Genomic DNA, 18,399 nt, shown 5'->3' on the forward strand with positions numbered 1-18,399 from the left:
CCTTTAAAACGATGTACAGCATTTATTTCATTTTGCGACAACCCAAGAGTGTGAATCATTGCAAACGTCAGAAAATAATGTGGCACAAAGGGGGAATGCTACTGCATTTTATATAACGGAAGCACTTAATTCTATTTCAGTTAACGACGCTGGATGGGCCGAACAACGAATGTAAACAAATCACTGAACCATCAAGCGGTTTATTACTACCTGCGAATCCTGCGATGATGATACATCGATTAGAATTGTAATTACTTGGTGTACTGCCTTTTCAGCAAAATATGTTTCGCCAAATTTCAGTTAGCAACCAATCTTTTGCCGAAGTTTCATTTGGCAAACCAATCATTGGCATAACTTTATTTCGCAATATTTTTATATTGCAAAATTTTACTTCATCACACTTTTATGTGGCAAATAATTATTTAGCAAATGATTGGCTCTTTTTTTATTCGACTGGAAGGCAAACGAGCAAGTGGGTCTCCTGGTGGTAAGAGATCACCACCACCCATTTGTCAAATTACATTGGACCAATTTTTATATTACAAAGTTTTACTTCAAAATTTGTGCGACTGAGCGAAGCGAGCGAGCAAGACGGTTCGGACCAGAAGCGACTTGGACAGTTTAGGTTCAGAAGGCTAAGGTCGATGTTAGGTTTTTTTTTATAGCAGCCAGGATAACTGCCACTAGGAAAGTAGGTTGGATGCCATTCAATATGTTGCTAAGTTAAGGTATACCAATCAATTTGACCAAAACATAAACGAAATCTTTAAAAAAATCCCAGGTTATAATTTGTATAATAATAATTTATCAAATGATTAGTTGGGAAATGATATCAGCGCGAAATTTTGAGTTGGGAAATAACATTTCGCCTAAATAGTAAATAGTTTGGGAGCTAATAATTTGCTAAATAATTTTCGCCGAAATATTAGTAAACCAATTACTTAGCTAATTCACTTCATTACAGTCTTGCTTTAAAAAGAGTTGCTGTGTTTTTATCTTTGTCAGCATTTACTATAAAATCAGTATTTAATTTTAGAAACCTCTCCTACTTTATATTCTTCAGTTGCAATATATGAGAGGACGCAAGTAGTTATATATGTGTACAAGAGATTTGTTGAAGATCCGGTAACCTCCCCGGTTCGGTAAACTTTCCGCGTCCCTTCATCCTAGCCTCCAGATAACTTGCGGTGTTTTTCTTTCACCTGTTCGTCCCGCAGATGATTCTACCGTCAAAGCTGTTATTTAAAATTCAATTTGGTTGGGCTCTTGCTGAATTTTCGTAATTCATTGTATTCGTTTTTAGAGTTTAGTACATTAAAATGAAAAACTGAAACCTTATAGGATCACTCAGATGTGTGTCTGTCCATCTGTCACAGCCAATTTGGTCGGAAACTACTGAACCGGTTGAATTCAAAAATTGGTACACAATATAAGTCGGTGATCCAAAAACACAAACAATACGTATATGTAAATTAGAGGAAAACCTGTCTGTAGTAGTATTCAAAGTCATTGTTATGTCATTTTAGCGCACTGCAGGGCACAGGGCTCCTCTCAGAAGTTAATATTTTGAGCAAAATATAAAATTTTCGTAATGTCTAGGAAAGTAGGTACGGAACCCTTTCAATACGAGTTTAACGCACTTGTCTCCTTTTTTTCTAAAGTGTAAGCAAATTAACTGCCTTTTTCTTTAACTTAAGACTTATACTCTTGTCGGTGGAGTATCTTCCACACATCCCTCCTTAGAGCCATCCTCTTGACCTCTTGATATGACATGATACGACGCGACGCCGACTTTATCTGATCGATGTAACTGCGCCTAGGTCGACCACTTCCTCTCTTCCCCTCGATCTTTCCTTCTAGAATTGTTTTGAAGAATTTAACTGTGAAATTCGCATATAAGTAAATAAAACTAAAACATAATTGAAATTTGTACCACGTTTAAAACATTTAGTTTTCACTTCTGGCGTTAGATTATGGAGGAACGAGGGCATACAATTCAATCTAGAAATCGATTGCTGATCTAGAAAAAAAAAAATGGAGCGCAGAAAATGGTAAGTCATTACTTATTACCTACAATTTGAGACCAAGATTGCAAACGAATTAATGGAACGGGCTTTAATTATTTTTTTATGACCATTTATCTTTAACTCACATAATAACTACGCAAGTTTATAATTGCCATTGTATTTTATTGTTAACAGGTTTCTATAAGTGCAATGTCAACGTGATCATTCGTCAACAAATAGATAGAATAAAACTATTTGACAAAACAATTACGAAGCATTGTTGATTTCAACTTAAACTATATTTATTTCTTTGAGCACTTTCATGCGATCAAAATACACGTCCATAGTGTACTCGCCGGGGAATACTTCACCAAAAGCTCCACCCATTACTCATAAAGGTCTCTCAATAAATATTCAATTCGATGAATTTCTTAGGATCCTAGTCTCGAGCAGCGCCTTTGTCGTTGGTCTCGTTTTACGTCGAAAGCGACTAGGAGTGCAAAGAGTGCTATTCGGATTTCAATAAAAGTTGCAGGGGAATAAATTGCCGGGCGAGGGGCAGCGAGATATTGTGTTTCGGCACCAGCTGACGCCGTGCCGCCTCTGTGGCGGGCGCCGGAGAAAGCCAAATAATTACGATAATTAATTGAAGTAGGTAAAGCATAGCTCGTATGGACGAACAAAGAGCGAACAAACGGCCTATCATTTTTTTAACTTCGCCTCGTATGCTTATAGTGTGTGATCGTTTATAGGTATGTGTACAAATTTTGGTCAGCAAGAAAAGCTTGTGTTAAAAGTTATTTTACTAGTAAAAACTTGGTATAAAAACAAAAATATGTTACAAGCCGTTCTTTAAATATTTTTTAGCGGATATTGGATGCCATACGCTCAAGGAGATAAATCGCAGCGGTGTCGGAGTATGACGAAATTGATCGAAACCCGAGACCAGGTGAAAATCGACGTCAGAAACTTGAGCACGTCTAACCGTTATAGCACTTATAGCCATTTGATTTGACAGCGTGAAATAGGACTTGGATATTCTGACCGGGCTTTTAAATCATTAATCGCAGCAAATTGTACATTATCTGTAGGATTGTAAATTTTGAAGCGAAAATATAATTTCAGTGCAATAGTAATGTTTGAGCTTGTCAATTAGCGCCATTTAAATGATATTTTCTAAAATAAATATGTTGCGATAATTATACTAACTACATAACTATGTAAATTTTATATCCTGTGAATTTGAGCTCTTTGGTTATTTGGGACGAAGCTATGAGGTTTTGAGATTCACACGCAACGGTTCGAGAAAGGTAGATAGGTATAGTCCGCCTTCTGTTTTATTCGTCTTGAAGGGGGCACTACCATGCCCCCTGATTCATCGACGACATAAAGATGTGTAGATATTTTTGATGTATTAGGAACATACCAAGGTACATATTTAACGAATTCGACTGTATAGGTACAGACAATTTGACTTCAACTAAAACAATTCCTTCCTCGGTACTCGTACCGAACAAGAACTTGACTACAAACTTTTAAACAACGAACATACCTAACATGCTGAATGATGTATACAAAATCAAGTTCGTAATTAGTTTCTACCATTTAGAGACCACATAATGTTAAGCGGGAGTGAAAACATAGTAAACACGGTTGTAGCCGATGTATGCAACCTAGTGTAAAAGTTTTAATTAGGTATTTCATGGTACAAGAATTTGCAATGAGCGACACTCGAAAACTTCTATTGTGTGCCCACAGGACGGCGGTCTGAGTGATTTTTATCTAGATGGATTGGCGAACAATATATGTTTCTTAAATAGGAAATTAAGTTAGCGAATGCCTATTTATAATTATTATTTTGTGTCTACACGCTAACGTAAGTAAATACTGCGTGGCCCTAAGGTCATGTTATTATAATGCAATAGCTGGTGCTTCCGCAACTCAGTCGCATCCCATGGAAACTTTACACATTCTCGGGGTAAAAAGTAGCCTATGTTAATCTGACATAATGAAGCTTTCTAAATGTGAAACAGTAGTTCCCGAGATTACTAACCTAGAACAAAAGTATATAAAGCATTTTCATAAAGACTTAAGGAATTGTTTTACAATGGCACAGCACAGGTTAAAATTAATCGTTTAAGAACTGTGTCTTGTTGTTGACACATGTAAGTGCAATAATCATTAATCACTCACATAGCTTCAACGCGCCTTACCCGTTGGCCGCAGAAAACCAGCCCTGCAAATGCCAGGGCCCGTTCAAGGACTATTCTACTTTGAAAAGGATACATTTCTTGGAAGAAGTCTAGGGTCGGCGGCTGTAGGATGTCTAACGCTGATAATACCTGCGAAGAAATCGTTCAGTTAGCAAAATAATACAGGCAATATCACTTTTGGGAATTCGGGAATATTTTCATAAATGAATTTAGGAGTTCGCCCCAAATTCTTTTTATGAGATAAGTTTCAAAGCTTCCTTTACACTTAGAATATAAATTAATTTAAGAATGAACCAGTGAGTTTTCTTAGTTTAATTTAGGACTGAATACGCGGTTTAAATACATTTCACAACACAATTTGGAATAAATTAGCTGAACCTAAACGAAACGTCGGTTTTTAACGTGAGCAGGTTTTCTGTCGTGTTATCAGGACTTGATTAATTTTCAAAATTTGTTATTATACTGGTTAAATCCAGTTTGTTGATGCGGGTTAAGCCGGCGCGAGCGACGCTCGGGTGTGACATGTTATTAGCGTCCGTCACACTCGCGATATGGACATAAAGCTCGCTATCGGATCCAATTCCCCCATTTGAATGCAAATCCCATGTTTGTGCGCGACGACAAATGCATGCGCCGCAAACAACGTTGGTCGATAAAACTCATTGAAAATGAATAAATTATCAGCACGCTTGCAATGTAATTGCAATGCTATTTGAAATTTATTGAATTTCTTTAATGAATGTTGCTCAAAAACAAACAATGCGTGAATTTCAACGGAACAGTCCAACAAAGCCGAACGTGCACGCATTTCTGGATAATATCCAAATTGTGTTTTGACGTCGCACAAGGCATCAATGAATATCGAATTATAATCTAAACTTTCTTCTCTTCTTGGAACTGTAGCTCACATTTCAAATATTGACTCTCGAAGTTATGCCGTTAGGATTCTGATGTAACTTAAGTAAACTGACTTTTTAGGGTTCGCAAAAAAAGAACCCTTATCTAAATGTCTGTCTAAATGTCCGTCCATCCGCTTGTCAAGACCCTTTTTCTCAGGTACGCGTGTAAATATCAAGCTGAAATTAATATCAAATATTTAGGTCTGCTACCACTCGGAGTTGTGAAGTAATCAAACTTTTAAGTAATCGCAATCATACTGTAGGTAATGAAAAAGATGTTTCCATGCATTATACAAATTGCTAGGGAATAAAAACTTCTAAGGTACTTACTTTCAGTTGCTCTAGAAACATGAAATTTGGTATGAAGGTAGCTATTATATATATATATATAATATAATCACAACCACATTGTACATTGTTGTACATTTCTGTGTGTACATTTTGCTTAAGAGGTGCTCTGCTGAGACTGGATAATCATAGTAGATATCTACAAATTTGTACGGAACCCTCGTTGCGCGAGTCCAACTCGCACTTGGCCAGTTGTTTAATAATAAATACACATTCTTAGTCGAAGAATGGGGTTATACTCCTAATCCTCGTAATCGTAGCGATTATGAGTAAAATGAATATTGTAACGGATAACTCGACATGTTTCGGGCTATTTCGTAGTCCTTCTTCTCCGCAACACGCACACCCCCGAACGAAATAGCCCGAAACATGTCGAGCTAACTCAGTTTAAGACGTGAGTTATCTGTTACAAAATCATTTAATATGAGTGAGTCTCACGGTAGTTTCATGTTCAAAATGAATATATAAAAAATTATGGTACTTACATTTTCATGTTTGAAGAAGCAAAGCATCTTGAGCTCGCGGAAGACGCGTTTGGAGGAGACGAGTGACTGGAAAACGTTGGGTAGCTTCTTGAGGGCCACGCGCCTCCCATCGCGCGGATCCGTCACCGCCCTGCGAACAATCACACAATAAGTTCAACAGGCCAAAAAAAAGAAGGAAAAAAATAATAATCTACTTATTATTGTTCAAACAGTAGGTAACGGTCGTTACTGTCTCAAAGTCTGTTCTTAACCTATCTTTATAACTCTGTGCAAATCATATAAAAGTGGACTAACAAAGACAATGTCAATAAATATCGAACATCGCCAGAACAAGAGTTCTTTCATGTCATGAAACGCGAGATTGTTGTTTCTGTCCGTTAAAAATATGACTGTAAACACACAGTTAAAATAAACAAATAAATACTCAAAATTCTTATAGTTTCGCATGAAGACATGTTTGAAGATCGTAGCAATTCAATTCATAGTTTAAATTGGTAAGTTCAATTTAATTCTTGACGGTATGTATAGCTCTATCGATAGTAGCGATGATTCCGCCAATGTCGAGGTTGAAAAAGATACTATCGGTTAGCCGTTGATCGATAGTAAGTTGGGGCCGTTCATAAATTACGTCACACTTTTAGGGGGGGTACAAGGAGTCTCGCGTTTAAGACATACGATCAAAATAATTTATTTTTACAGTAATAAGTGGAGGCCTGGAGGGCCCTCCCTTGGCCTTAGTCGAAAGAAAGTATTTCATAATTCGCATGCAAAATTTGGACTAAACAAACATAATTCGGCACAAGCGCAGTAAAAAATAATATGGACAATTCAAATAAAGTTTACTTCGCACCTGAAATTTTCTTTCGCAGTTGCACAAACTATTCTAGTAACTTAAGCACGCCTTGTTAACATATTTCAATAAAATTTTTAAGTGTAAATACTATTATAATAAATCTACACGTGACTACAAAGGGGAAAAGTGAGTTATATTCCGCGTTTAATAGTAGTAAGCAAGTGGCGACGGAGGGCTTAAACGACTTAATAGTTAGCACGTGCAAGAAGTTTCTTGTAACTAACATACGAGCCTATTGTGTTTAAACAATAGAAAAGCTTAGTTTCGAATAAATTACATTACCATCAATATTTCAGAAAACGTTAATATGAACTAAATTCAAATTGAGTTTCTTTAAAAGTTTAAGCATTCGAGATTTATTGATATCAGTCCGCTCAAGCTACGTTAGCTCAGAACTTGGGAATTGTATTTAAAAACAAATTAGCATATTTTTACCGTTAGCAAAACGCACCGTAGCCTAGTTGGATTTTTTGCGGTTGGATAACTTTATAATTTTTTTATTCATATCGGGTGACAGAATTAAAACCTATCTCTGATACAACCAGTTACGCGATGCGATTGCCCACAACACTAGCTAGAAAATAACTTGGTTAGATACATTTTTTAACAGCAGCGAATTCCCTCGGGAACGCCGGAAATACCAGCATTGTTATGAACTCCCATCGCTCACAACGTCACAAGTCACAACGATTTGACATGTTCAATTTAATGTTAGTTTTATGAAGCATCAGTATCGATATCGGTTTAAATTTAGTAAAAAAAATAAAATAAACTTTAATGGTAAATTGAAAGAAAGTTGAATAGCACATTAAAATATTTGTAGTTTACAAAAGGCTTGAAATGGTTTATCTACTGTGATAAGATCCGACGAGCGAATGCAAATCGACCCCGGGTGCGCGACCTACCACCACAATCAGATCCAATAGGAACAAGAACTCTAAGTACCGTCAAAATAGAAGAAATATTTCTAAGACTAGCACGTTATCTTTTTGGTCTTTACCCTAATAAAAATTTGTATAAAACCAGAAAATATTCCCAGCAATCGTACTGAAAGCTTACACCGTTACCATTATTAACCGAAGCAATTTTTTCATAAAAAAAAAAAAAAAAAAAAAAACATTTTTACCCAAACTACTTTGCATACTAAATTTAAATTCGATGCCATTAACTGTTGAAGAGTTCCGTCTTGCGGAGACGATCCTGGCCGGACTACCAGGATGCCACAACCAGATTATTGTCTTTTCACGCAATTTACATAAGTACTCCAAATTTTAAGTCAATCTGACTACTGTAAGTTAGTCAAATTTAACTTGCAAGATTTGACTACGTCACAGACAGACAACGGGACAGGTGAAACTAAATAAAACCTTGTAAAAATAACAGATGGTGCGCAGAACGTTCGTTTGTTTATAATTACAAGCACAATCGTACGTGCTCTTTTATTCGTTTGGTCTAAACGAATATGCATATACAAAAACACGTGTTGCCTAAATGTAGCTATAGTCTGACTAGACTACTACTATATTACTACTACTAGAATTTGTTACTAACTTATAAATACAAAGCAGAACTAATGAGTCTCTTCGTTATAGCCGATTGGTCAGAAAAAAATATTCCTTTTTAATGTTATCGCTTTACGAAATCTTGCATGTAATTGATCGACAGAAAGTAAATACTGCCTACCTTATTTGTAAAACAGACACCGTTCATACACATTATATGTATAAACTAATTTACGTGTCAATAGATTATGAATAAATGCTTTTGAATTGTTTAATTATATTCTTAGTGAAACGCGTAAAATACTTAGCCTTATACGAGTAAGAAGGTATTCCAAAGATGTGGTTTGAATAAAAACCTACATAAACCTATAAACACAAATACGGGTTGCAAATCTAGATGTTCGTAATGTCACCATAAAAGAAACACCTGCCGCAAACATGTGGATTGACGTGTTCGATTCGGCATTTGGCATGTCCATATAGCGCGAACAATAGCAGGAAACGTTCTCGATAGTATGGAATAAGCTTTAAGTTTTTTTTATTTATTTTTTTATTCGACTGGATGGCAATCGAGCAAGTGGGTCTCCTGATGGTAAGAGATCACCACCGCCCATAAATATCTGCAACACCAGGGGTATTGCAGATATGTTGCCAACCTAGAGGCCTAAGATGGGATACCTCAATTGCCAGTAATTTCACCGGCTGTCTTACTCTCCACGCCGAAACAAAACAGTGCAAGCACTGCTGCTTCACGGCAGGATTAGCGAGCAAGATGGTGGTAGCAATCCGGGCGGACCTTACACAAGGTCCTACCACCTGTAAATAGAGCCTGTTATGTAGAGTTTATGCCAACTCCATAAAACTCATCAGTTCATCACTCTAGTTCTAGAAGGTTTTGACTTTCGAGGTTAACTGGGATGTGTATGGTGATATTCTATAATCTAAAAAAAAAATTTAACGAAAAATGGAACAGACTACAAAAACCTTTGAAATAATTTTCTAGGTAAGTACCTACTAGCTTGAAGTCGGTGCTTCAGCACGAGCCAGCAGGAGTGGAACTATAGTCGTCTACCTCACCTAGATACTACCTAGATATTATATAATATTGGGCTTCAATCACTCCTGCTGGGTCATGCTAAGGCACCGACTTCAAGCTAGTAGGTACCTAGAAAATTATTTCCAAGGTTTTTGTAGTCTGTTCGATTTTTTGTTATTTTTTTTTTGTACTCGAATCATTTTATCGTTAAAAAAATTCTTTATTTCTCACTTTTTAGTGATTTGTAGCCAAAGTACATCTCACAACGATTCCATTAATCCCAAACACGGCTTAGTAACGTTGTTTTATAACAGAGTACCGTTGCCTACCTTTCGGCTTCAGCATCAGATCAGTTCAAAATAATCATTAACTTAAAGCTTCTTCTTAGTCGCTTATCTAGGTATATTAATAATGATCATTCATAGACGCGCGAGCATTACTTAGCTTAGATAAGTTCCGTTGGCCATCTACGGCCTTCTTCATCAGGTCCAGTTCACCAAGTGATACTCTCTGAATGTAAATGCTTGATTTGATGCTAAAAATTCCAAAATTGCCATAGGTGTGCCTATAAAATTTGAATGTTGCCCTTGATTTCCCTAGGATCCCATCATCAGATCTTCACGTGGTGCCAATGGGACCACCTCGAAAGTATATTCATTCAAACAAAAAAAAAATTTTGAAAATAGGTCTACAATTGGAAGAGTAATCGGTGAACATACATAAAAAAGTAAATAAAAATAGGTACATACAGTCGATCATAGGGTTGGTGGTTTTACAGTGACGCTTTCAACAGTGCGGTTGGTCAGCGCGGCCCATAGAACCATGTAGTATAGGTAAACGATCAAACGAAACGAACGTTAAACTATGTAAATATCCAAGAGACGCTAAGCTCGTGATCCGCGACGCTGAGCAACCGCGCTGCTGGCAAAAGCGTCACTATAAAACCACCCAGAACCTCCTCCTTTTTTTGAAGTCGGTTAAAAAGACTATTGCATTCGATAAATCAACAACTTTACGGTGAATTTGCTAGTGCTTTGTCTTCACGCGAATACGCATTATTATTCCCATTTCTTTTTTCTCTACTTGATCCAATCAAATATTTCATTAGACGCAACGTTAAAATTTAAAAAAAAAAACAATTTACAAAAGAAAAAACCATAGGGTGCCATAATTGCTATATATTAATAATCGGCTTGATGTAGATTTGTAGTGATGAGTATAACAAACGGTCAATTAAAAATGATTTCGACCCTGGCATGTTATTACATTGTTACACGACATATAATTAGTGGTAGGAAGTTGCAGCCGATTGTGGGTATTTAGCGTGCCCTTAGCCACGCGATGGAAATGGACCGTGACTCTGTGCAGTTCACATTGCTCACACCCCACCTGGCTGCCTATTGCGCTCTCGTGTGTGTTACGCTGAAGAATGCCATCGACTCCACAGTGAGCCGCTAGTTCCCACTCATAACTGAATGCGGGCATTAAAAACATATTTAGACTAGCTCACGCATGGGCAAAGTTTTTGCAGCGATACGAGTACGTTCAGTGAATAAAGTATAGTTTTTTTGGGAAATTATAATGGTGGTTTCATGCAGTAGCGTGACTACACAGTGCGGTATCCGGCGACTAAAACGCTTATTTAGTAGGTACTACTGATAATAGTTTAAAGCTATTTACTGTTTCCGTATCAAGTCGATATCTAACTATGGAAACGGCATTGACCTATGGTACTATTCAATGGAAAAAATCAATTGTGTAAACAAATGTGGTGACTGACATTGACACTTGACTGACGACTGGCTGACTGACTGACTGACGTTGGCTCTAGTGATGTGAAAGCTCTTTAAGATACTTCAATCAGCAGTAAATAATTATTTTGAATTTACTCATATTTCATTATTTAATGTTTTCCCTAAGTTTAATTTTTAAAAATGGCGAATCACGTATTCTCTTAGTCCTGTTCAAGAGTCATTCACAATGTTTCCATGTCCCTTTTAACTTAGAATGTTTAATAGCATTTTCACGAAGTTTTAGGATTAGGTATATCTTCAAATATATATACCTAACGTTTTTTCCATACAAACTTACACTCCCCTTTATACCCCTTTAAGGGTAGAATTTTTTAAAATGGTGAAACATGTATATCCACTTATATTTTTTGACGTATATTTTCCCCAAGGTTTATGATGGAGTATTTTAGAATTGAAAGGGTCAGTTAAAATATGGATTAATTTAGAATTTTTTGCTGCTTAAGTAGCGTAGTAGAAAAAGGCAACCTGAGATATGTGTGCATAGGAAAAATTTGTATCTTGACTCCTGTCCAACGGTGGTGTAGGGGTATAGTACGCAGTACGGATTGCTGAGGACCTAGGTTCGATTCCCAGCGCTGGTCTCTTTTTCTGGTTTTTCTGTGCATCCATGTCTCAGTTTGTATTTTCGATATAATTTAGAAGAGGCATTTTTAAATTTACATAAGACAGGGAAATGAGAGTAGACACAGGGAAGTGATTCAAAATGATTGTTTGGTCCAACAATGGACTCCACAGTAAATATGATAAGTACTAGTAAATAGAAATCTTCATAATTTCTACTATAATACTCTTTTATCGTCCAACTAGTGTTTACCCACGGCTTCGCACACGTAAATCATTAGGTCCAACAGCTGAAATACCGGGATTTTTAAAAATTGCCGTGGGAATTCCCGAAAATTAAATCGTTGTTTTCATTGACATTACATTAAAAACAATCATGGTAAAATTTCATGACTCTAAGCCCAGCGGTTATTAGTTCGAAATTTTATCCCTATCTCGTGGGAATATCGAAATAAAAAGTAGGCTATGTTTTATTCCAGATGTCAAACTATCTATATACCAATTTTCATGACAAAGCTGAGCGGTTGTTATTTCAAGATTTTATCCCTATCCCATGGGAATATCGGGATAAAAAGTATCCTATGTTATCTAACTTTTCGCCAAATTTCATCCAAATCCGTCCAGCCGTTTCAGCGTGAAGAAGTAACGAACATATTCACTCACTCACTCACAAACTTTCACATTTTAATATTAGTAGGATTAGTAGGATAGTAGGATAGGATTAGAAACCTTTATAAACCTTCATTAAATAGTGTAACTTAACACAAATAATTAATATCTACGAATAAATTAATTTGCAGAGCCAGCCATAATTATCGGTAGGTAAGGTTGGTTCAGTCAAATAATTAATTTTGTTGGTACAGCACTAAATTTCCAGAGACTAGACCGACCATAGACCAACTTCGGTGAGGAAAAAATTATCATGTCAATTTGACAAATATAACGGATTTACGTCTTCCATTTAATTCTATAAAATAAACATATTTACACGATTATTTAATGATAAAATGATTGTTAAAAACAATGCTGAGCTCATTGAGATGTGAATATGATCGGGATTGGCGTTCAAATGTAAGTAACTACGGAGTAATCGTGAAAAAATGCTTTGTTTACACAATTGATTTTTTCCATTGAATAGTATTATAAGTAGGTAGGTAATAAAGTTACTGGTAACATGTGCGAATATCAGCGCTGTGCTAGCTTAGCTGTAATTATGAAACAGTGGGACGGCCTATTAATTTCTACTTACACAATCGTATCTGTTTCTGAGACAATGGTGGGTCGCAATCGCAAGGTATTATTAAGACTGTAATTCTGCTTACGTCGAAGTTTTTTGTAGGCAATGAAGTAATGAAAAGTTGAAGTTAGAATCTCTTATGTATTAAGTAAATAACCCTAGGGATAATGCCGCATGTTTATGAGAACTTTGTCAACATAAAGGTAAAAATGTGCTTAAGAGACCGTTTCAAAGTGTGTAAGAACTAAAGGAGCATGTTTATGGCGCCAGTAGAGTGGCCGTGACGCGTCTTCAAATAAAGGGCCAAATGTAGAACTTTATATTCACAGCCACGAAACACCTGCCCGAGCAAACATACTAAATGGATGGCCGTATTTCGAGATAACACAGGGCGCCATGAGCAAGCCGGGGAACAAAATGCCAGGAACAATAAGAATAAATTAGTTTTAAACTAGGCGTGTTTACGCAGTGGCTATGACCATATTATGTTTTGACTAATATGTGTACATTATTGGATCATCAAAGAAAAAAAAGGGTTTTGACTCGGGGAGGCGGATCGATTTTGCTCGTTAAGAAACGAAACGTGAAATGCAATAAATTTTGAATTTGAATCACATCAAAAACACTGTAATTTAACACATTCACTGCCACCTGACTTCCACCGACGCACATGCGCGTTCAAGATGTATGAATAATTATGAGAGCGGCACTGGGTGAAGTTCCGAAAACGCATATACGCGTCGGTGGCAGTGAATGCGTTAAAAAAACCGGCGAAGTGAGTGTCGGACTCTCGCACAGAGTTTTCCGTTCAAATATGTAAGTAGGTCTTCTGCAAAGCAATATATACGCAGTGTGGGGTCATTTTAGATGGTTAGGCACTGACATAGACCTTTCACATTTCATAGGCAGACACACAAACACCTTTTCTAATGAAGACTGTATCTTTTGAAAGCGTTTGATTTCTCACTGCTTTAAGGGGAGTAGACCTGAGTATTTAATATTAATGTTGAAAATAGCCTGTATGGGTTCGAGAAAAGTATGGTACGGCCGTGCCTTTGTTTTTGTTTTGCTCGACTTGGCGGGGGCACTGCCGTGCCCCCAGATTTATTTAAGCTTGATACCTCTACTCATTTCTGAGAAAATGGGTCTTGGCAGATGGACCGACGGACAACAAAATGATCCTATAAGGATTGCGTTTGCTCCTTTTGACGTACGGAACCCTAAAAACAGTCAAAAGCTTTAACTTCTAGCACTCCTCAATTATCAATACCATACATAGATATACTTATGTGCATATCTATCACAGACGCTTACATTTTGTAGCATCACCCTTATTTTGCTAAGGGAAGAAAAAAAAAGACTAATGTTTCAACTTTCTACTTTGACAAAAATATAACACGACAAGAAATTTAGCAGCTAGACATGAATCATGTCTAAAGGATATACTTTTTAGGGTTCCGGAGCCAAAATGGCAAAAACGGAACCCTTATAGTTTCGTCAAGTCCGTCTGTCTCTCTGTCTGTCTGTCCGTCCGTCCGTATGTCACAGGCATTTTACTCGAAAACTACAAGATGTATATCAATGAAATTTGGAGTACAGATGTCTTGTCAAAGCTGCTATTTAGTTTTGTAGTTAAATTACAAAAATAAATATTTATAGGGGCGGCACTCCATACACGTAACAGAAATTGTAAAAAAAAAAAAAAAAAACTCGCATCTGCGTGTGGCACATATATAGTTCGACAGCTCTTTTGAAAAGACAGTAAGGTTTCTCAAAAACTGTTTTTGATTAAGTGAAGATTTCCGGAAATAATCGCTCCCAAAGTAGCAAAAATTGTGTCCCCCCCCCTCTATCTTGTAAACCGTTTGTCCAAAAAATATGCAAAAAATATGGAAAGGTAACGCTTAATTAATGCTTTCAAAGAAAATTGGTTTCAACATGATCGGATATGCCGTTTTTGAGTTATTGCCGAAAAGCTGCGCTTCTCAACAAAAGAGCGTAAATGCCGTGAAGATACGCTCTTTTTCTGGTAATAGATTTTAAGACTGTAGTAAGTGTTTTAATTGTATTATAACGCACATAATATTACTTGTTTTTTTTTTCGTAATGGCTACGGAACCCTATCTTGGGCGTGTTCGACACGCTCTTGGCCGGTTTTACTTTTTTATGTTTGTTAGTGTAAAATGTGTGGCGTTAGCAAGTACCACACAGACGGGCGTGTCGACGCAGAAACTTTGGTTTCCGCCCCGTAATCAAGTCTCCGCGGGGTGCGGAGCATCCTGAATCATCTCATCTCTGGCAAAATAAACATAGACATAAATAAAATCTTACTGTAAGTATAGTCAACCAATTTGATTCTAAACTGGGCTCTAAGCCACTACAGAACCTTTGTCAAAATGACGTTTAAGTCATTCGATAAGCATTGACATAGATAGACAAATATAATTGTTTACTAAGATAAAGTTCCATGGTGACAGAGGAATCAAATACGGCAAACGACACTGGAGTGTTCGAATGACTACTGACAAATAAAAATTACATTTTTATTGCGGGTAGAATAGATACAATTTTTTAATTCAGTCTCTTACCCTTAAAAATAATATTACTAATAAATCATAATCATTATCTATATCTATAAAATACATATAAATAAAGCTAAAAAGCGTCGTGCCGTAAGTCTTAATCTTAAAAAATTGTTATCCTTGGAATCGATAACAGAACAAGTTTCAACTTTAAATTTTTTTTCTGCATGTGCGTCTGTTTATTTGACCGCTCATCACGTGAAAACGGCTGAATCGATTTTGATGCAAACTTCATTAATGTGTCAGGCTCTGGCACCACCACACCTTTACTGAACTACACGACTAGTTTTACGATTATTTATTTAGTGTCTAGGTATCGTGGGAATATTGCTTTACAGCACTGTAAGATTATGGAATGCTACTAAGATCAGGAAGAAGGAAAATTTTATTCAATTAGTTTTATATCTAAATTTATATTATTACGTCTCAGTAAACATCCAGATCGACAAAAACTCCATGCTTTTTGCACAACAGAGATTGAAGTATTCCTTTGAATATTTAATTCATTACAATTAAAGAAGTTTTCTTAGTAAGTTCACAAACATATAAGTAAGTATTTAGAAGAGCATGCAGGTTCATTTCGTCCGTATAACAATAACATATCAAATGGGCCGGGTTGGCGGACGCCGGCGCGCCCGAAGTAAATCCACGAGGATTTGCTTCCCTCCCTTACCGAGCTGGGTATAGAAAGTTTTTCGCAAATGTATTACAGAAACCAATTTTAAGATGCTAACGAATCGTGATCACAATGTTAAATAAAATGGATTCGCGCGGTTTTTAGGTACTGATTATTAAATTAACGAGTGGCTCGAAATCTAATCCTTAAATTTAACGGTACAGTCTCCAGTACCAATATCTGACATGACAAAGTGTGCATAAATATCTCATACGGCCCTAGTTCTAGCTGTGGCAGATATTAATGCAGGTGACTGTACACATGATTCGATCTATAATGTTCAAAATGGTAGATTGAATGATTCTTTTGTATTAATATTCTAAAACATTTTATACGCATCCCTTATAAAGTTGGATTTGTCGCTGGCATAAAATGGAAATGTAAGTACACCGAGGCTTTAACTCTGTAGTCAACGGTACAATGTTGTCATTTCCTCTTAAGTGTTCTCGGTTAATGCGATTAAGAACAATCGTACCGGGAGAGAATCCCGCGCGTTGACGAGATTTACTTGCGTTAACTCATCTGCGTTGAGCCGGTAGTCAGAGACCCAGGATATTAAACAATTATTTAGTGAAATGTACCTATAAAATTTGACTGTTCTGCGTTTACTTAGATACACAATGTACAGGCAGCGGCGTATAATTAAAACTTAGTACCAAAATATAAACAAGCTGCCGACAGAGCTATATTATTAGGTGATTCTAACCTTTAATGTGTTAACTTTTCTTAACATTAACCAAGTAGAAGTTTTCGCGGATACAAAGGAAACGGATTGTGAATCCGCAATAAGAAGTTACGGCGAATCTTTTATCTTTGCGTATCTGAGCGTAAGGAAGGAGGTATAAATAAAGGCCAGTGTCAGGAGGAACTTCCGCAAGCGATATAATACCGTACAATAGGCTGCTAGAATGGGAAAGGTACTGCAACCCACGTAAACAAAACTTTTTGAATTCAAGTTAGTTAGTTAGTTATTCTTGTTAGTTAGTTATTCTTAGTTCATATCGGATTTATTAACTTCGACACTTTTTAACTAAGATTTTTTCGTAACCATATTTCCCGTTTAGCATAATCCGGTCGTTTGGCCGCCTGACACGACTCCGTGACTTCCCAACGATTAGCGGAGTTCGAAAATTGGATTAGACCGCTAATGTGCCACGTAGATAGTTATCTCCACTCTATAAGACTGCAAAGGACCTATATATTATTTTTAGTGATTCTATACAAAATATTGAATTCATCAGAAATTGGTTGATAAATTGTAATTACCTTTTGCAACTCAACATTGATTGAATCACGACGAAGTCGCGTGAAATAAAAACAACAATCATACTTGATTCACGCGTTCCTATAAAAACAGAATACTTCAAACAACGGAAGGTAACATAAAGCGATGAAAAGAACAACAACAAATAAATAGCGTGTTATTGAACGGGAGGAAAAATTCCGCAAAGAACAATTGAAAATCTGTTGAAAAGTGAAGCGGATTCGAGTAGATAACTAAAACAAATGGAGAACAGAGGTGGCGGGCAGGAAGCCTACATAGGCAAGTGTGTCAATGTCAGCGTATTGGGCTTTTTACACGCTTTTCGTGAATCACTCGCCGGTCCATCGCCAACGTCGCAGTATTCGGAGTATGCAAATACGAAAAGTGCGCGACTGATGTGTGGAGCAGACTCAAAGTTGTGGTAATTGCTTTTAGTTTTCTTATGACGTTTCGCTATATTCTTAACGGATTGCTCTAACTATAAGATATTTTGTCCTAAAAATTATTCTTCCATCTTTTTTATGATATTGTTAACAAGACAGAAAATCACAACGAGCCCGACTTTTCCTTAGGGACAGCGAATGTCGAAAAGGTCATAAAGCAAGTACAGTGGGAAGAAAAAAAGAATAACGCCACACGAGAAATGTCACGGTGCGGCCCTATGCGACGTGCTGAGCCTGTGTCTATTTTAGTTATTAGTATACGGGTATGACTAACAGAATCTTATATTTAGACGCACTCAAACCTTGCGCCAGGAAGTCGTTAGATCACCAGTGCTTGACCCACTAAAAGCGAATATGTAGGTTGCTGGAAAGTAATTGAGCTACCCATAAATAATTGTGCGTTGCCTCACGGAATATGTAGTAGCGGATATGAGAGCCCGTAGAGACAGGCAGCAGGCATTTTGGCAAATACTGTTTTAC

The 18,399-nt window shown here is 36.8% G+C and overlaps 1 protein-coding gene across 1 annotated transcript in view; it reads right to left on the bottom strand.

Moving 5' to 3' along the window:
* The window catches only part of nmo (serine/threonine-protein kinase nemo), a 126,635-nt gene that overhangs the window by 59,115 nt on the left and 49,121 nt on the right, over positions 1-18,399 (bottom strand). Inside the window, 2 exon segments of the mRNA XM_074087569.1 lie at positions 4,293-4,348; positions 5,952-6,081. Of these exon segments, the coding sequence (XP_073943670.1) occupies positions 4,293-4,348; positions 5,952-6,081 (186 nt within the window).

The sequence above is a fragment of the Choristoneura fumiferana genome, chromosome 5 (assembly GCF_025370935.1).
Source record: "Choristoneura fumiferana chromosome 5, NRCan_CFum_1, whole genome shotgun sequence".
NCBI lineage: Eukaryota > Metazoa > Arthropoda > Insecta > Lepidoptera > Tortricidae > Choristoneura > Choristoneura fumiferana.